This window comes from Pleuronectes platessa, chromosome 10 (genome assembly GCF_947347685.1).
Source record: "Pleuronectes platessa chromosome 10, fPlePla1.1, whole genome shotgun sequence".
NCBI classification, from domain to species: domain Eukaryota; kingdom Metazoa; phylum Chordata; class Actinopteri; order Pleuronectiformes; family Pleuronectidae; genus Pleuronectes; species Pleuronectes platessa.
The window spans coordinates 10,407,381-10,427,135 of NC_070635.1; the positions used below are offsets into that span (position 1 = coordinate 10,407,381).

The 19,755-nt window shown below is 44.3% G+C and overlaps 2 protein-coding genes across 2 annotated transcripts; one reads left to right on the forward strand and one right to left on the reverse strand.

Moving 5' to 3' along the window:
• Positions 1-1,386: 1,386 nt before the first annotated feature.
• Positions 1,387-10,564, reverse strand: zgc:158689 (uncharacterized protein LOC791177 homolog). Its single transcript, XM_053432104.1, has 15 exons — positions 10,379-10,564; positions 8,354-8,510; positions 8,176-8,251; positions 7,949-8,035; positions 7,319-7,380; positions 7,007-7,078; positions 6,500-6,637; positions 5,864-6,016; positions 5,007-5,183; positions 4,031-4,667; positions 3,682-3,883; positions 3,007-3,069; positions 2,476-2,644; positions 1,984-2,021; positions 1,387-1,459 (listed from the first exon to the last, which is right to left on the reverse strand). The coding sequence occupies exons 2-15, from the start codon at positions 8,399-8,401 to the stop codon at positions 1,387-1,389; spliced, it is 1,995 nt and encodes a 664-aa protein (XP_053288079.1). The 5' UTR covers positions 8,402-8,510; positions 10,379-10,564.
• Positions 10,565-15,990: 5,426 nt separating this feature from the next.
• Positions 15,991-19,661, forward strand: si:dkey-283b15.2 (neuronal pentraxin-1). The gene is made up of 5 exons (XM_053432108.1): positions 15,991-16,824; positions 17,811-18,264; positions 18,667-18,920; positions 19,031-19,210; positions 19,452-19,661. The coding sequence occupies exons 1-5, from the start codon at positions 16,159-16,161 to the stop codon at positions 19,659-19,661; spliced, it is 1,764 nt and encodes a 587-aa protein (XP_053288083.1). The 5' UTR covers positions 15,991-16,158.
• Positions 19,662-19,755: the final 94 nt, after the last annotated feature.

Below are 19,755 nucleotides of genomic sequence, written 5' to 3' on the forward strand. Positions count from 1 at the left end.
TTTACCATGAACACTTGCTCTGACATTGGTCAACTTCCCCTTTTCCTTCTTCATCACTTTCATAGTTTCGTTTCCTCAAATAAAAGTTCTATCGTCTCGTCTTGGCCTTCACATCTCTCTTAAAGATTCTGCTCAGTCTGATAGTCGGTAAACATATGACTAAGATCCACTTGTTACGATTTGAATAGCTTTAGATTTGGGACTGAAAAGGAACCGAGAAGACATTAAATCCAAAGACTAGGCAGGCAAATTTCTCATACTTAACTTTGGACCATCCACAACTACTTTCTTAAAGAAAAAATCTTCTTTCAATAATAACACCATCCAATTGTTCAACTATCAGCAGTCACAGTTTGAGTCTGTGAGGCTTTTCTCTTTCTTTATTTTTTATGTTGTATTGTGTTAAATAAGTAAATTTGTCAGTAATTAATTCAGTGTTTACACTGTGAAATGATTAGCTTAGTAATATAAATCATTACATTTAAGGTAGAGTATTTCTTATTTTGTATTTTGAGTTCAGGCAAAGAGGTAAATTAATCCAAAAATCTACATTCATAAAATACTAATATGTAACTTTACAGCAGCACAATGTGTCGTGTTAAATGTCATTAACACAGGGAGTTTTACACTCAAACAGCATTCCCCTTTTCAATCATTTTAAAGTAAATATGACACGAAAAATAACTAACTGTGCCATTTTTCATTTTAATAGTCTCTCTCAGCCAAAGAATAATAGTTTAAAAAAGAAATGTTGAAGAGAATTTAACAATCTGGCATCTTCTCTAAAAATATATAATATTGTAATAGAGCAGGAGCCTGTCCTCGTCCCGTAACACATCATTACAGTCCAGGTGAAAGTTAACCTGCTATTAGGAGCCAGTCCCTAGATCAGCTGAACGAAGAAAACTGTTGAATATATGGCACAAAAACAACATTTAACGTTAAATACAATTTCCTTGTAGAACAGTAAAAGACAGAAGAGGCTTCACAGGCTGAAACGAAGCTTATCGTGTTAGTTAGATTCAGATACAAGCTAAATACAGCCAACTTCTGTCTGATCAAAACTAGTCTAGATTTAGTTTTAATGCCCACATTTTGTATCTAATTTTAATTTTAAAAGAACTTTCAGATATCACAGTGGTCTCATTTATATTTTTCTCCTATTAAATACTTTAACAGTGAGTGGACAACCAACATTTTAATAAAAGCTCAGCCTTTACACACGAACCTCTTATAATTTCTGTATTTGATTAAATGACAATGAAAGATCACCCAGTAAAGTAAAATACTAAGAGTCAACATGAACCAATGAGCTGCTTGCAGGACTGAGCTGGTTCTCTGTCGTCAGCCTCACCAAACTGGATCGCTGCTGTGGGAATCCAAAACTCACTCGATGATGGGAGCTGAGCGATCGTTGGTGACTGTTTTTCTAAGTCGTATGTGGGCGAAGGGATTGGCCCTGAAAGACAGAAATCATGAGAACAAAATTAAGTTTATCATGAAAAAGACAGAAACACTAAAAAACTATAAGAGACTTCATGGACACACTGATGGCTTGTTACTCTAAAGACACAATGATTATGTCGTTGTTCTGTCCTTGGTCTGAAACTAGCTGGAACCTTTGTGTGTGTCATCCCCTCACTCGCCTAATTACCTGTCACAGCTCCTGGGTAAACTTAAAAAAAAACACCAAAATATGTATAAAGGACTATCCACACTTTGTCATGCTGATGTTTCTTATATCACTGTGGGGCATCTCCATGACTCTATGTACAGTATGTGGGGGGACACTTAATCTGTATACGATACAGATGACAAGATCTCCCTCGAGATTTACTCCAAAACACTGGGTGGTGAAATTCTCAGATGCAACACAAAAGCATTGTCAATAACTTTCCTAGTAAATGACAATGACCTCCAGGTCATGATGCAGGATTTCCCCTTACTTTCTCCTACAAGGTCATTTACAAATAAAAGCATTACCTTGGGTGGGCTGATGAAGAGGCCAATTCTGAGGTGATCTGAAACGCAGAGGAAACAATAATTATGATCAGATTCCTATTATTACTCACCATGTAGAGTGCAGCCCAAAATTAACTGTCAAAGGTTCAGTGTGTACGATATAGGTGAAAGGGATTTATTGGCAGAAATTGAATATAAAATAACCCTAGTGATGACTTTACTAGAGGGTGTGTGGGGGGGGGGGGATATTTAGCCATACAACATGCAACTTCACCACTAGATGTCACTAAATTCTACACACTGAACCTTTAAACTAAACTAAGAAAATCAACCAAGCCTGATCCTGAACCAAGCGTTACGAAAATCAAACAGACAGCCCAGCTCATATTATCGAACAGAAATATAATTGCAACAATTTTGACGCTTTTCCTTTCGGTCATTACAATCAACAGTGAGGATCAGGCACATTCCCTCTGACCTCTGACCTCCTACCAAAGATTTCATGCTTCTGACCTTGGTGCTGTCGGCCATGCTGTAGGGGCGCGGGCGGAAGGTGCTGACCCTCTGGGGAGGAAGGGCGCGCTCCTCCTCTGACTCGGGGGTGAGGGCTGGGAGACCTGCGGACACCAGCTTGTCGAGCTGACCGGTGCTGGTGCTGTTAGCTTTAGATAAGAACAGGGAGCTACAGGGAAGGTCACAGACAGAGAGGAAAGAATACATGAGGGAGAGGAAACATGATGAGCTGAGACATGTTGGTTCTGTGTGATTTCATCAACAAAGCTGTTGGTGTTTGAAAGAGACACGGAAAGACTCTACGGCAAAACAGTATCGCTCTGCAGAGCATGAGCTCCCTGGACTTTCTGTGCGTCCGACATGACAGTGTTTGATTTATTTGGAATATGGATGGAAAATGGAAATTTTCCTATTAGTTTCAACAGGAAAAAGAAAATAATTCCCAACTTTTCAACCTATTGCTGATGTATTAAGTTGTGAAAGACTGAAGGAAAATCTCAGATGTTTGGGGTTTGCTCTTCGTTCACTCACCTCTCCAGGTGATCAAGCTTGATGTGGTGTGGCTGAGTGTAGGAGAAAGGGAACCAGCCTTTCCTGTGAAGGAAAGTTTTATCAGATGTTACACTGCAGCGTTATAAAGGTAAAGCTTCAAGCACCAAGACACACACAACATCTGTCCTGACACGTCCAATCGCAAGTGGACGGTTCATATGTGAGATCTGTGATCGGATCTCACTTCCTGCTCTATATGACAATAAACATGTACGCCAATTGTATTTGCGAAGACAAAATTAAGTTGTTTTACCCAGTCTGAGTTCACAGAGGTCTTAGTTGACATCTAATTATTTTAATTTGATTCATAATGAGCTGTAGCAGCTCAGTAGGCGGTCCTTCATATGTGGCCCAGGATGCATTTGCGTTCACACAATGAATAGAAGGTGGCCTCAGACCAACTTCTATCGGGCCTCAGACGTGATCGCATCTCAGGATGCATTTGGGTGAGTTCACACCTGAGCCTGTGATCAGATCACTCAGGGTGGATGTTAATACCAGGTCTGAATTGGGTTTACAGATTCCAGCTAGAGACATTCAGATTTTGTGGATTACTATGATGCTAAGAATAAAAGGCCCCTTCAGGTTATACAGCAGATGTTTTGTGGTTTTCAGCTGTTAATCAACATCACTGTGGGATTTGTAAAAACGTACCGTCCAGTCCGTTCATTTTGACCGTAGTGCCATCCATCTCTGGGCTCAGAGATGAGCAGGGTGATGTCATCACCAGGCAGGAAGTGCAGTAAGCAAGCCCCGCCCCCTCCTCCACCAGCCTCTGATGCTCCAGGACCGTGGGCAAACATGGCTTCCACACGTGTGGGTCCAGATAACGGCAGCATCCTGGGGAGACTGGAGCCTGGATAGAGACAGAAGAAGAAAATGAGGAGATTGTTCGTGATACAGACACAGACACAGACACAGACAAACACACACACACACACACACACACGCACACACACACACACACACACAAACTAGATGGGCATACTGTGTCACGTGTTACCCTGAAAGCCGCCCAGCCTCATTTCACTGACAGGTCTTCTCGGCAGTGGAAGTGTTGCTGTGGCACACATGTCTCCAGCCTTCAGCAGCCAGGGATTATGTGATGGTGATGAGGTGTTGCTCCCTGCTGGTCCCACCTGTTGGTGCAGCAGCTGCACAGGAGTCATGGCCCTGGAGAGAGGAGCACTGTGAGGCAGCGGAGGGCTGTGTGGGGCGCTGTGGGGGATGGGGAGGGTCATGCCATGCAATGAGCTGCCAGCTGGTGAGATCTGGCTGAGGGACATCACCGTGGAGGGGATGAGGCTCGGGGAGAGGTTGAACGTGTTGGTGGAGAGGAGGAGGGAGCCCTGCTGGGCAGAGCCACTGGACGTGGTGGGAGTAGATGTGGCCGGGCTGGCGCTGCTGCTCGTGCTGCTGTCGGGGAGGGGGCTGACCGATGCACTGGTGCGCTGAGGTGAAGCTCCACGAGATGAACCTCCAGCAGCTCCTCCTGGGGATGGTGCAGAGCGAAAGGTCTGGGGGGAGCCCTGAGGAGGAAACGTGTCACTCTGGGAGGAGGAGGGGAGCGAGCGCTGCTGCTGCTGTGAGCGACTTGAGTCTCCATTCAACAGAGGAGGGACCTCCTGAACAGAAAGCCGCTGAAAAACAAAGAAGGGGCGAAGGTTAACCATAAAACATTAAGGTTAAAACAATCGTTAATCAATGCCCTAATAACGTCTCAATGTTTCTTATATTTTCACATCAATGTCCTCTGTCATCACCTGGATTTACAGACTATGATGTCATACATCACGTAAGGTTTTACAGATTAGACACCCAAAACTTCCATAGTCTAAATTTAGTCTTTATTGCCAAATCCTGAGATTTATCTTTGACTTGTAAAACTGTGACTTTTGCCGAAGAACCGCAAAAATTATGAAAAATCCTAACCCACCATGTTGAAAGTCCAGAGTATTAAGAATATGACCCGAACTCACCTGTTCTGGCGGAGCAGAGCCCAGCTTGGCGTGGCGGAGGACCTCGGCTATCCCAGCAGCCCCTGGGCTTTGGGGCGCGGTGTGACGCAGCAGGTTCAGAGCCCGTTCCGGGAGTTTGGTCGGCTGCAAACACGACTGCTGCCAGGACGACAGTTTCTGAGAAAGAAGCTCTCTCACCTGCGTTGATTTAATTTGGATAAAAGAGAAAAACCCAGTTAAAGAGTGAGGTTGTTTAACATCTCACTTCTCTAGTTGAATTCAATCCCACTGTAAAACCAAGAAGAAATGTGTTCATCCAGCAGCTGGGCGCAGTTATTTTTAGAGAGGATTGCAGATTAATTAATGAACTGTATGGGATTGACTGAAAGTACACTACAGTTACAGCTCATGGATGTGTTTTAGAAGTTTTGGGAGATCTATGAAACAGAGGAATACAAATTAGAAGCTCAAATCATTGTACAATTAAAGATTTACTCTTGGGTTTGGTCTTTTCAAGGACTATGTTATGTTAAATATATAATATCGCCAGACTTATACCTTTTACCTCCACAAAGAAGTTTATGTTAAAAGAATTGTTAAAAGTGGGATTACACAAAAACAACAAAAGTGATTTCCACCATGTAGGGGTGGGGCCTTGGTCTGGTAAGAACCAATCAAATTTGAGTGCAGATTAAGAGGCGCAGTCAGTCACAATTTATGAGTGTGTGAAATAAAAATCCTCATCCAGCCGATTTAAATGTAGTTTCATTGGGCGACTGATGGGCCTTCGTAGAGGTATGTCTGCCAATCTACTTTAAACTCTGATACAAACCACTCAAGACAATCTGGATTTCACTAAGTGAAGATGAACATGTCACCTTGGAGTGGTAGTTGATGAGCAGCTTGGTGACACAACACTGTCGGTCCACCAGGAAACAGTATCGCCTCCGCTCCTCGGTGAGCGCTGACTTGTAACCTGCCGCCACCATCGTGTCCAGCTCGCCTTGGCGACGACTCATTAACTCCACAAACTGAAGATAGAGTCAGAACCAGCACAATCACACACACTCTCATGTTCCTAGAGTACAGTACACACGGTGACCTTTAATACACATTGTAGGGAGAGAGGAATTACATCATATCCTGCCTGGTGCACAATGATAACCAAATCCAAATCATCTAACCCTATCCCGGTGACCTTTTCTTACACACGGCTTTGATTTCTCAATTTCCAATCTAATCGTCCCAATCCTCTCGCCCTCTTGTATCATTCATGTTTCCTCCAGTAAAACGTTTCGCTCTAAGTTGCTTGTTTTCGGAATAATCAGCTGAACCAGATTGTTCTTTAATCTTATTCACAGCGACCTACTTCTCACACAACTTTAAATCTGCTGTAATGCTGACCGAGATGTTTAGGTTCCATGTGTTTGAAGGATTTGTCGAATGAAAGAGGTCAGTGTGTTACTTACTACTTATGTATTGTGTATGAGTTAAGCTCCCGGGGCTTCACTCACCTGCATCTCTCGGTCTCCGTACTTGTTGGGGTGCCGGCTGGCCTGGCTCTTCCTGCGGAGCTTCTTGAGCTGAGACTGGCAGCGCTCGATGGACTCCGACTTCGACCTGCGCTCACTCTGGTACTTCTTCAAAGTTGCCTGATGGAAACGTGCAGTCAGTCAGAAGATTCACTGGGATTTACTCATGCACAGAATGAATGAAAACAACTGCTAATGTTAAGATTTAGGTGTATATTTTCAAAAACCATTTTCAGTCCACTTTTATTCATTGTTTTATTACATTTTTTATCAATAATCACATTGAATTTAAACAATTATTCTTTTACACTTAGGTAAGTTACATTGCTGAAAATGAGCTTGGCACGATAAAAATAACAAGTTTGCCATCCAGTGATATTAAATCAACCATTTTTAATTTGGCAAGAATCCTGCTTTTCTCACAATCCCTTAAAAGTCTGTTTCAAGAAAATGTGTAATATGAGTGTGTGATATTTCCTCTCAACCTACTGTGAGGTACTTGATGTCCAGCTCCAGTTTATGCTCCAACTGGGAAAGCAGCTCAGAGTGAAACAGTTTCAACTGTTGATGAAAAGAGACACAGAGCAGCATCGTGAATGAACTGTGTTGGTGCCGAAACGTTTGTTTGGAAGGTGATGAGAGTCCTGGGACGTTGTGTCAGACCAGAGGACAACATGGCCGCCCAGTATGCCCTTTTAAACAAGCGTCATGATGCCTTCTAAGCGTTTAAATCACAATTTCAATGTTTAACCTGAAATCAAGCGGGTCATTGTTTAGATACACGGATGCAGACGGTCTTACCACGTCCTCCAGCTGCACCTGGATCTGTCTGTGCACCTCGGCCATCTGAAACAGCGTGTCCCCTGTGAGGAGCAGCAATGAAGGCGTCAGAATCACAGTATTGGGAATGAAAAGCAACTCAATGTGTTAAAGTGCATCTAACAACGTGTGTGTGTGTTTGTGGAAAGTCGGAGCCAAATGCTGCACGCTCACAATCACCGTTGATCGACATCGACACACGAGCAGCAAACACACAAACAGGGAAAATGTCATAAAACTGCTTTGACACAGTTTCTGGTTTGGAGAGTGGCCTCCCTCGGTCACACAGCACTGTAGTATGTGGTGGCTGGCATCTCGCCCTCCGACACTCTTGCCTGCCTCCCCCGCTGTTTTCAGCATTACAATGAGATCATGTGGTGTTGTTAATCTCCCAACAATGACCCCACTCTCTCCTCTTCCCCTCTGTTCTCTCTCCCTCTCTCTATATATTTCCTCGTTTCCCTCTCGTCTTCATCTCCCTGCTCAGCGACACATGCAGCTTCTCACCGGCTGTCACACAGGGAACTTTATCAGGTCTATAACCGATTCATTTATTTCAGTTTCTCCTCAGCTCGGTCCTCTCTCCACCAGCCGACCCCCCCTCCCACTCACCCAGCTCTTTGGAGCCTTGGCTGTCGCTCGCGAGTTCACCCAGTTTCACCAGGGCGTCAAAGTAGCCCTTGGCAGCCAACGTTACTCCTGAGGAAGAGAGCGAATTTCAAGGGGAAACAAAAAGAAGAATCATCAGTGATTTAAACCTTCCTACACGTGATTCTGAAATGCAGCCATGACAGCAAACAGAGTCCTGCAGGATATGGATTGAGCTGTGTTCATCTAACCTGTCAGGGCCTTTTCATAGTGCTTCCCCATCGTCACAAAGTTCTTCAGACTGGGGTTGAACTGGTCCAAAATCCCCTGTTGGCCGAGACACACACAGGTTTAATGATGGACAGATCCGGACACGCAAGTCTAAAAAGGTGTTTTTACATTTCTTAACATTTAACTGAAGGGATTTACCTTGTAGACATTTTCCGTCATCTTGTTCACCTCTTCAGTCCGAGACATTTTTCTTCTCTCACGCTCGTCCTGACACTTTGTGTGTTAGTATCGTCTCTTCCTCCTGTTGTCGTCGTTGTCGTTCAGGGTCCTACGCTTTAGAGTCAACACAAATCTCCTAAAATAAACGAGGATAGAGAAGAAAAGAATAGAACTTTATTGTCCATTGAAATGTTTTCTTTCTGTGAAGGATCGAGAGTGTGGGATTTGAATCAGATGCTTAAAGCCACTGAACCATCACAACAAGCCATGAGAATGTCGCCCGATCTTCAGTTCTGTGTGAGGGGAGTGGTTTTATTTTCTCATGAATCCCATCACCTCAGCTGCCGGCTTCTACATTATCGCTCCACAACATTGTGACAACCCAAATATTTCTCCTAGATTCGTGTGCCAGGCGACTTGTATCGTTTCAGATAAGAACAATGGGGTCCCCGGGTCCAAGTCACAGGTGTCAGAGCCCTGAACAAACACATGACAAGGATGTTTCCTCAGCATGGGGACGATCAAGATGGGAGGAGGAATGCTCCGGGGTCAAAAGATTTCCAGTCTGGGTTTGATGGCAAAAGACTCAGCTGTGCAACTCGGTTTTCCCTGTGCAGACCTCTTTTATTGTCACAGCGAGATTACAGAGAAAACGTTGACCTAGATCAACTAATGGTATATGACACAGAGAAAACAGTTCCAGACTCTTGCTCATCAAGGCCACCCTGGTCTGTAATTGTGCCTGTGTGAGTCTGCAGCATAACACAGAGAAGTGTTGCCACTGTGCAAACTGTTTATTAAAACTTATTTCGAAGGCTTTAATAACCGTGCACATGCTTTAAAATGATGATGAAGGGAGATATTGACGCTGGTAAACACACATTTATGTGTTTATATCTGAGCTGAGTGTGGTTCACTTGCAGGAAATAAAGTGCTGTTTGTTTCAGGATGCAGCAGGAACAGTCTGCAGGTGGTTGGGGAGCTGATACAGAAGGTGCATTCATGTGCTCTCAGTGGATGTAAACACAGCATGGAGGAGACACACTCAAATTATAAAAATCTTCTTTAGTGTTTAAAGGATCGTGCACGTAGGGAGCCGGCACAATTAATCTGTTAATGCATTAGTTGATCAGCAGAACAATAGATTGATTTGGCATTGATGGGAACTTTCAAGCAAAATGCACATAGATAAATAAAATGTATATATGTGCAGGTTTTTTTTTTAAACATAGTAACAAGACTAATTTTGTGGGTTTGCAGTAGTGATGGTAAACTGGAAGCTTTTGGGTTTGACAAAACAATATGCTCAATAATTTCAGACAATCAAAACCATCATTACCAATTAGAGTAACAGATGCTTTGTGCTTTCTAGTAAGTTTCCTGCACTATTTCTGAGCTGTTATTGTTTCAATGTTGTTCTTTTATTATTTTATCTGTTTAACTTTCATCTGTTTCGTCTTCAAGTTTCAAGTTTTGTTTGTCATAAGCAGTTAACCCAATGAAAGGTGTTGGACAGAAAGAAACCGGTGAGCTCAGCAGTGCAATAGTTAAATTAAAATTTGTATTAAAATATAATCAAGGGGAAAAGATCTCACTATAATATATTTAAATATATTCATTGCATAGCTGTGAATGATCTAGATCTTCTCTGATTTGCTAGCTTTGCACATTTTCACCTTGTAACTCTGGTTTTGAAAGACGCTTTAGAAATAAACTATTATACTTGAAATGCTGCTACGTGTTGGCTTCTCCTCTCATTTCTCTCAGGATCGACCCCTGCGTCTTTTAAACTCACTTCAACACGTGCAAAACCCCCTAATAACGACGGGATGTGAATCAAAGCCAGTGGAAGTCAGACGGCTCGATGCAGTGGAGCGGTTATCCTCGCTCTGCCATTAGTCCGCTCATGCAGCTACCTGTTGATCTCTCCGCTTCCCACACGCAGAAACAAATAACTCAGCTAACTGATGTTTAAATAAATGAAAAGTAAAGAAAGTTACATACCTTTCCTGATCTCATTGTCGGGAACCATAAAGACTTCCTGCGGGTCTTTGAGAGTTTAATGAAGACAGGAAGGAGAACACCCCCCCTCCCCTCTCTTTTCTTCCTATTAGACTACTTTCCCTCTCGGTGGGTTGGTGGGGGGTTGTTTCATCCAGCAGGCACTAAATCTCAGCTGCCCTCCACCCCTCTCTCTCTCTCTCTCTCTCTCTCTCTCTCTCTCTCTCTCTCTCGCGCTCGCTCTCTCTCTCTCACTCCCTCTCTCTCTCTCTCTCTCTCTCTCTACTCCATGCAGGAATCGAGGTCAGATATGTGGGAGCCGCTCAGTACCTCTCCTCATTACTGAGCCGATTATCAACATGCCTTCAGAAAAACCGGCCAGGAAGAAAAAAAGGGACAAATACCGACAGCTCCCTCACTGACGATCCAAACCACAGCCTCCCAGTCTGAGTGCACCTCTCTCTGCCTCCCTCCCTCTCTCCCTCTCTCTCACTCTCACTCTCTCACTCGGGCAGAATAACAATGAGCTGACGGGAGCTGGTCTGAATAGCAGCAGCAGCAGCGAGAGGAGAATAATGACTTGAACTTTTCCGGCCCAAAGACAGAGCAGACCTATCACTGGCCTACATCCACCGGAGCCATCACGCATTCCTGCTCCCCATTCTCACAGAGGAGGAGGAGGAGGAGGAGGAGGAGGAGGAGGAGGAAATGAGGCCCTGCATCCACACAGCCCTCTTCATCAACTGCAACCGACTTTAAAGGTGGACATAGACATTCAGATGAGAGTTTAAAGGGAGAGTTCACAAAACTGAGACTACTCACCACTGTGCCGATGGAGGGGGGAGGCTGAAGTGTTGAGTCCACAAAACACTTTTGTTTCAAGTTTCAAGGGCAAAAGCATTTCAGCCAAATCTAATACAATTGAAGTAATTGGTGACCGATTTTCATTTTATCACAAATATAGTGTCACCTACTCTTTTTCTACTATAACAGGTCAGATGTTATTATTTTTCTCCTACTACAGATGTTGAAATGATTCTAAAACTAAAAATGAAGTCACAAAAATACATGTCAAAACCTGGTATTGTCAATTTAAACTATTAAAGTAACATTATATGAACAATATATTTAATTCAAAGGATTGAAACTTTTTAATTAACTTTTAAATGGGACGGATTACTCTCACAAAAGGATTAGTTTATTTCCCATCATGTAAACAGGACTCAGTGTAGAAGCTAGTTTGATTCTCTGTCCTCAGAGCTGAACTCGGATTAAACGTCTCATTAAATACTAATATTTTCTACTGACCTCACATCACCTGCTGGGGGTTCAGGTGATGCTGCCTTGTGTTGCAGTAACAGGTTTTTCCCACAGGGTGGCGACAGCGTGACACGACTTCCCGTGACTCCTCCCCTGCAGGAGACAGAACAGCCAGTGTGGTGCAACCCTGTATAAACAGTCTATGGCTGCAACAGGTGCAGTGTCACTCTGCTGCAACAGTAAATGTGTGTGTTGAAAACCAACACGTGCAGGCAAACACAAACATATACATTTAATAAACAACAAAGGTAATTATCCTTAATGATGATCTGCCAGTTTTCAATAAAGCCGATAAATGAGACATTCAGCACAGCTCCCTCTAGGCAGGTGTTACTCTACAGTCTTGACAGAGCAGATTCACTGCAGCTCGTCGTCTCTCACAAGCAGACAAGAGACTGACAGACAGGAGACTGACGGACAGGAGAACTCAGCTCACACCGACCTGTGAATCAACCAAGATGATAGAATACACACACCGTTCTTCAGTCATGTCACCAGACAGTGAACTTGCTGACAGAGCAGACCTGTGATGTGTCATGGTTTATCTGAAGGTCGACCACCTCAATGATCTTCAAGAAGCGAAGGAGGCAACGACAACAAGACCAACAACGTTTATGTTTAATTCAATTGTATCTGTCCATTCATACTATTACTGTTTTTATTTCATTACATTAGATTTTGTATCTTCTATTTATTTTACTTGTATTGTTATTATAGATTTTCAAATCTAGTTTTTGGTATTTAATTGTCAGTATTTTTATTTGTTTCATCTTATTCTTGGCTCATGACTCAGCTGTGAAGCACTTTGAGCTGCACTAACCTGTGTGGAAGCTGATATACACTTTTCACTAAAACTAGTGCACCAAACTTCTATCACATTTTTGGAAACCTCAGCTCTGTTAACTAGGCAGTAATGAGACATTGGGAGGAAGCTGCAGTCCCAGAGTCAGTGCAGGAACTTTAACACCTCACCTCTGATGATCACCTCAGTAATCCTCCAAATGAACACACCTCCTGTACTCAGTCTGCTTTAACTTTATTTCCATCCCACTGCTCGGACTGTTCAGTGGGTCGATTACACATTTAATTTTCAGCTTAAACATTAGGATACTTTTTCTGTTAAGTGTTTGTATCTTTGCTACCATCAGCCTAGAAGTCAGGTTTTGAATCAGACCCCCAGAGGCCTGAGGGGGGACAGTGGCCGACATATGCCAGTGTGTCTAATGCGAATGTAAGAATAAGCGTCTGTCCTGTAATCATTGAGTAGCCTCCATTTATTGTGTGCTGTGTGATTTATCTTGACCTAAAAGCAGCCATCTGCTGTCCCGCCAACGCCTCACTGGCCGTCAGTCAGACGAGGAATTAACCAGGGCAATTACTCCCGTGCTGAGATCTAGGTGAGCCATGTGACGTCTTAACGGAGGAGCCGAGGCCAATGCTCGTGTCCAGTTTGATGGAGTAAAGACGAGGAAGAGGGGGGGGGGGGGGGGGGGGGGAATGTAAGTGTTTGCTGGGTTTGTCAGAAGAATTGTTGTTTAATTCAATTAAGATCAGAACAAAATATCCAGGAACAAGTAAAGATGGACGAGTGGTGAGTAAGATGCAAAGAGGTTAATGTGAAGACAGGAAAAGAGGTGTGGTCTTCCCTGAAAAGCAGCACAACAAAGAGGAAGGAGAGGAGGAGGGAGAGAAGCGAGCGGAGGAGAGGAGAGGTAGAGTAAAAGAGGGAGGGAGAGGAGGAGTTGAGTAAATCTCTCAATCAGATCAGTGTGTGTGGTGGACTAACACACAACCTGCACTCAGACTCTAAGGTGAGGATGCTTTTCATATTAATGCAACGGAAACAGTGTGATGAATGTTGTCTTATATTATATTTAACTTTTCTTTAAATTACTTCAGTGACTGCGATGAGATATGTCAAGGAAGACAGTTAGGAGCCAGTGTTCCTGTGCTGTATAAATTAGAGCCAAATAAAATGCAAAGTTATCTAGTTGAGAGAATAAAATGTATTTATAGATGTCGACTTTGTGTTCAGATCAGTTCAACAGGTGTCAGTTTGCAGAGAAAAGACCAGAACCATGTGTTAGGTGTGTTATTGCTGATGAAAGCATTTCTTCATTTTCTCACATGTATTCTCGGCTGCATGTTACTTTGCAGTTGAGGGATCTCGGTCACATCTGAGTGAATTGCGTTGCACCTTCCTTTCTGTTTCCTGTTGTTTTTTAAAAGCTGAAATAGCAATTTTATAAACAACAACCAAAGATAACAGGTTGAAATGATTTAAGTACATTGACATATAAAATAAATGTTATGATTTGTTATATCTCAGTAAGACCAGTGAATGAAAAATAAACTAATTACACATATTTCAGTTCCCTTCTGTTAAGTAAACACGAAGTACCAGTGTCATTGTCTCTTTTCAATCTGGATTCTGATGTTACAGACAGATAACTAACAAACAGCATTTTTATTTTTTTTATTTTTTATATTTCTGATAATACATACATAAATACATACAATTTTGTGTAATATTTTATTGTTCTTTAACATGTGACCAAAAATGCAATTTTATTCATATATTACTAAAATATGATATAGCAGTGTTAAAATAAATCTCTATAGACAGTTCTTCAACAAGTCTGTTGCTGTGGCATCACCCATTTGAATGTTATGTAGGTCAAGGTCATTTGATACAAGACCAGCAGTGGCTTTTGGATTAAAGACTTTTCTGTTTGGTCAAAGAGTCTCAACTCATGGTTGTTGAACTTCCTGCAGAGCTGATGATGCCGACATAAATCCCATGATGCACTGGGATGATTGTAGTTTTAACGTCTTCTTTTCCCTGTCCAGTAAGAATCTCCTTGTTTACAAATGGAAAGTGCCTCATTTTATCAGAGGGAACCGTGTTTTAATCACAGGTCTGACTGCTGCAGGCAGATTTAAATTTGGAACTAATGGCACTACTTATATATCCACCTCGACCATATGGTGCAGGGAGGGGGCACGACCCTGGTGTTCACCATGGATTACTTAACACACATTCACAGCAATGTGCAGGGCCGAGGACGCTCTCTTATCTCTGGCTGAGGAAGAACAACAACTGTTTTTCAATTAGATTAATTGAGGGACCTGTAGGTGGTAATAAACTCAGGGCTAAATAGTGGAGATTGGGTGTGACACGGTTCTGTGCATCGACCATCTGTCTCTCCTCCCTAAGCCCCGCACAGAACAACAAGAGCTGCAGAGACAAGACGGGTTTGGCACAGAGGCTGTTTCACCTTCATTCACTTTGACAGAGACGCTTCTCAAATCAATAAAATAGGTTTCTGATGCTCTTTATAATGTTAAATAATCAGATCAGTTTTTATATTGGTGTTTGTGTTTATCTCTGTGAAGGCAAATTGAGTGTAAGTATAAGCATTTTCACTGTGTTTTATTATTTATAAAGTTCAGTAAGTCCTGAGTATGTATGAACTATCTACACACCAACACACACACACACGCGCACACACAAACATACATACACAACGTAGAGGCCACTCGCTGTAAGCAGCAGGTGGTCACTGAGGTTTAGAGGCCGGATCACGTGCGTGCCATTTGAAAATGCCGACCATGTATAATGAAGGACAGGTCACAGTGACAGAGAGGTCAGTCACCCTGTGTGATCCCTGGATCATAAAGCTCACTTATACATTAATGTCTGGAAATACATCAGTGAACAGTCACTGTATCAAACTTTTACCATTGTCTGAATCAAATCATCAGTCAACTAAATAATATGGTGGGTCCCTCTATGAACCTTTACTGAAGCCGTCAGACCTGCAGAAGCCTTGACTCTGGTCTGGTCAGGATGCCCGGCCTCTGATTCAGACTAATCCCAGTCTGGGCAGCCTCTGCTTGTTTTTGGCACAGGTCCACACTGTATAAGTTGCAGGTCAGACGGAGTGAGCGGGATGTCACGCTGAGGCGTTCAACCACCGATACGTCCTGCGGAGAACTGAAGACCTTTATATTTGTTACCTACACACAGTGTGATGTGTTTAAGGAAACTGACACTATAACTACAGCAAAAAGAAAAGAAGGATATTTGAAAATAATTAAAACCACCACAAAGTGCAGCCTTTTGGCTTCTTTAAGGTTCAGGTGCAAACTCTTAAATCCCCCCCCCCCACACACACCCTTGTGAATAACCTTTATGTAAGATCTCATGTTTTGTCTTCCAGGTTTATTGGTTTCTTCAGTGACGGAGAGAAAAACAGGAAACTCAGAGTTAAAATAAATTAAGATAGATAAAACAGTTGGATCCATTCTTCACAGATGAGTGGAAACTTGGAGAACTTTCTTATCTTGCTCCCTGATGTCGCCTTCACAGCAACACAGAAGTCAAAACAGTCTTTACTGCAACTGGCATCGCACGTTTTGAAATCAAGCCGAGCTCCATAGTGTTTGTGGCTGAACTGTGGATGGAGATGATGAGGAACTCTCAGTCTCTTCACCTCTACCTTGTTCCCATTGTGTTTTCTCTACTTTCACTCCTCCTTTGTCGAGCGTCTGCCACTGCAGGCTCCGACTATGACTACAGAGGCCAACCCCGCTTCGTTTGCACCCCTCTTCCCGTGGACGCAGACCCTGCCTGCTTCCCCACGGCGGCTCCAAGCTCAGGTCCGACAGGGCCCAGCGGACCAGGTTATCAAAATGCGCCTCCGGCTGGATGGTGGGGGGCGAGCGACGAGTCCAAAGCCACGATCCTCCACCTGAGGGAGAGCCTTGTGCGGCAGAAAGAGACCATCCTGGACCAGAGGGAGACCATTAGGGAGCTGACGGCCAAGCTCGCCCTGTGCGAGGGCTTCGGCCGCGGGGGGGCGCCTCACGACTCCCACCACGCAGGAGCGGTCGGCCATCACACTGACCACGGGCACCATGGCAACCAGCAGGGTCACCATGGGAACAGCAACCTCATACCAGACTCGCCCCACCACCCCTCTGCAGGGGGCCCAGGATCTGAGGGAGGTCACAGCGGCCACAACCAGGGGAAGGATAAACATGTGGCACCGGGGGACATCTCATCGTCCCCAGAGCAGATGGAGAGGATGCTGCAGGCGCTGAAGGAGAGGCTGGACAACTTACAGGTGAGAAGCAAAACTTTTTCAACTTTGTAATTTGCTAATAATATCAACAGAACTACAGAAAAGGAAGGCATGTGTATATAAAAAACACAGCTTGTAGTAAAAATATATTAGGCTGGAGAAAGGGGCTTGTGATGCAAGAAAGCTGTTTCTTGTTTGGACACACTAACGCTGTCGTCAGCGGATTGTGTGTCGATTAAACAAATCCCAAAGTAGTGTGTCTACTAATCCTTAAGACATAGGAACAATGAATTGCTTAAGCTCATAAAGCCACTCTCTACAATGGCAAGAGGGACACTTTGAAGTCCCTCAGTGGGGGGGTTGGGGCTGGGAGGCGGGGGGGCTAAGAGCAGCTACAGGCTCAGAGGTGGAAGTCACAGATGAAGATGATTGATTTAAGTTGTGGATGAAATCTGAAGGTTTTCCAGCTGGGATTTCTCTCAAGTTACTGGGAGGGGTTGACTCTCCTGGTGAATCTAGGTGTTCTGCTCTGTCTCCCCCGTCTTTGAGTGGTGATCGCAGATAGATGTCAGGGGCTGTAGCGTGTGCGTGTGTGTGTCGGTGGTGTGGCACGGGTCTAAGATCAGCAGTAATTATGGTGATCTCCCTTGACAGACTAGTAATCAGGGCATGTAGCTGAACAAAGCCTGGATTACCTGAGAGAAGGAGAAACAGAGGCAGACAAAGGAAGATACAATGAATGTTATAGGGATGACTAAGTAAACCTGACTGCTGCTTTGACAGAAACACGGTGATTAGCGGCTGTAAATCACAGGAAAGACGTGCAAAACACACACAAGCGTTTTCAGAGGTGACAAACCAGCACGTTCGATTCCCTGATGCCAGTTTGACTCTCGGCCAAAGCAGCTCAGAGGTCCTCTCAGTCTACTGGCTGTTAAACTGTCTGTTGCAAGTAGGAATCACAGGAGCTTAGGTGACAGGAAATACTCGAGACTTCACCTCTGTTCCCCTCTGATCTCCCTCTGCAGAAGAGGAACACGTCCATCGCCTACTCCAGCTCCCTGAAGGAGCTGCTGCAGAGGAAGATCAGCACTCTGGAGGAGCAGCTGCAGCATCGCACCGCCGCCCTCAACACCCCCGAGCACCACGAGGACGGTGACCACCACGAGGACGGACACACACGTGACCACAGCGACGACCACAACGACGCACACCACGATGACCACGACGACAGCGGGAACCACGCCGACCATCACGAGGACAGCCACAATGATGACCACCACGATGCAGATGGTCATCATGACGACCATGATGTCGACCGCCACCATGAGGATGATGATGAAGATGATGATGATGACCATGACAGTAATGAAGCAGACAGTCACGGTTACCTTCCACACACAGGATACAGAGCTCCAGGCGCTCGAACTGGTTTCCACTCCAGTAAACTGGAGTCAGTGCTCAACCAGCTGCACTTCACAGGTACACAACTTAAACACACAGTGAAAAAAACAACAAATGAGTCACATCAAGGTCCTGTTAATGAGGTTTAGTATTCATGTTACCAGTATAAAGATTTATTATATTAGTTACATCACTCCAGCTCATTTTCATCTGTTTATTTCAATCGTTATCTTATTAAATGTTATAGAAAATAGTTTGTAACTGACAAACAAATGTCACAACTGAAAAGGTCAACACCAGATACTAAATGTCAAAGTACTTTTTGGAACAATCTGTGGTGCAATTTCACGACAACTGTGAAAACTAAATTGGCCGAGGAAGATCATGTGACACGATGGAAAGCTCCAGACTAGAGAAGATACTTAAACTTGAGTTGAGACGGCTCCTTCCAGGAATGACGTTATGTTTCCTTGAAACCAGGTTCCAGCAACACACAATCCCTGAGTCCTGATGCCTTCCAGATCAGCTTCCCCATGAGAACTAATTACATGTACGGGCGGCTGAAGAAGACTCTGCTGCAGGAGATCTTCGCTCTGACTCTGTGTCTCTGGATGAAGGCAGGCGCTGGAGGCAGCCTGGGGACGCCCTTCTCTTACTCTGCCCCGGGACAGGCCAACGAACTGGTGCTGATTGAGTGGGGGGACAACCCCTTAGAGCTGCTGATCGACGACAAGGTGAGGGGAGGGAACGATGGACTAGAACTCTGAGCTACAGTGAACACAGTCAAAAGAGATGTCACACTAGGACAGTTTGAATGAGTCTCACCTCTCTGTCTCGTACACAGGCGGTGACGTTGCCCCTGTCTGTGAGTGACGGGGAGTGGCACCATGTGTGTGTGACCTGGTCGACCCGGGACGGACAGTGGGAGGCCTACCAGGACGGGGTGCAGAGAGGGTCCGGGATCAATCTCTCTCCCTGGCGCCCCATCAGACCTGGAGGGGTCTTCATCCTCGGACAGGAACAGGTGAAATAGACTGTTTACACTACAGACAGAGGAAGTTATATATTTTGAAGATGCAGAGAAACCTTTACAGTCAAAAATGATATGTGCCGGTGAGAAAGTTCAGTTTTTAAATACATAAAATAGTATGTAGTGAATATACTGACTTCCCTGACTTTTTTTATAATATCGATGCAAATGGTCAAACTGTCACATAAAGGTTTTAAAAATAAGGTCTGACTCTTCCCGTTCCTCTGTCCCACAGGACACACTGGGAGGTCGTTTCGACGCCACTCAGTCATACGTGGGTGAGATGGCCGACCTCCACCTGTGGTCGAACGTCCTGAGCGCCAGTGACATCTACAGCCTGGCGTCCTGCGGCAGCTACCTGAGAGGAGACGTCATCGCCTGGTCCGACACTGACGTGGAGCTTCACGGGGGCGTCGCCAGATACCCCTTTGACCCCTGCCACTAAACGGCCAATGAAGAAACAAACTGTGTGGGGGGGGGGGCTGAAACATAATGAGAATAACTGATATAGAAACAACAGAGAGTGAAGATGGTGGGTG

What these genes read in the sequence shown, in the direction of transcription:
- zgc:158689 (XM_053432104.1), bottom strand. Translation starts at nt 8,401, where the DNA reads ATGTCTCGGACTGAAGAGGTGAACAAGATGACGGAAAATGTCTACAAG. An exon ending in TCATCAACTACCACTCCAAG is followed by an intron (nt 5,184 to 5,863) that starts GTGACATGTTCA and finishes AAATCAACGCAG; the next exon opens with GTGAGAGAGCTTCTTTCTCA. An exon ending in GAGGCTGGGCGGCTTTCAGG is followed by an intron (nt 3,884 to 4,030) that starts GTAACACGTGAC and finishes GTCTCTATCCAG; the next exon opens with GCTCCAGTCTCCCCAGGATG.
- si:dkey-283b15.2 (XM_053432108.1), top strand. Translation starts at nt 16,159, where the DNA reads ATGGAGATGATGAGGAACTCTCAGTCTCTTCACCTCTACCTTGTTCCC. An exon ending in AGAGGCTGGACAACTTACAG is followed by an intron (nt 16,825 to 17,810) that starts GTGAGAAGCAAA and finishes CTCCCTCTGCAG; the next exon opens with AAGAGGAACACGTCCATCGC. An exon ending in AGCTGCTGATCGACGACAAG is followed by an intron (nt 18,921 to 19,030) that starts GTGAGGGGAGGG and finishes TCTCGTACACAG; the next exon opens with GCGGTGACGTTGCCCCTGTC.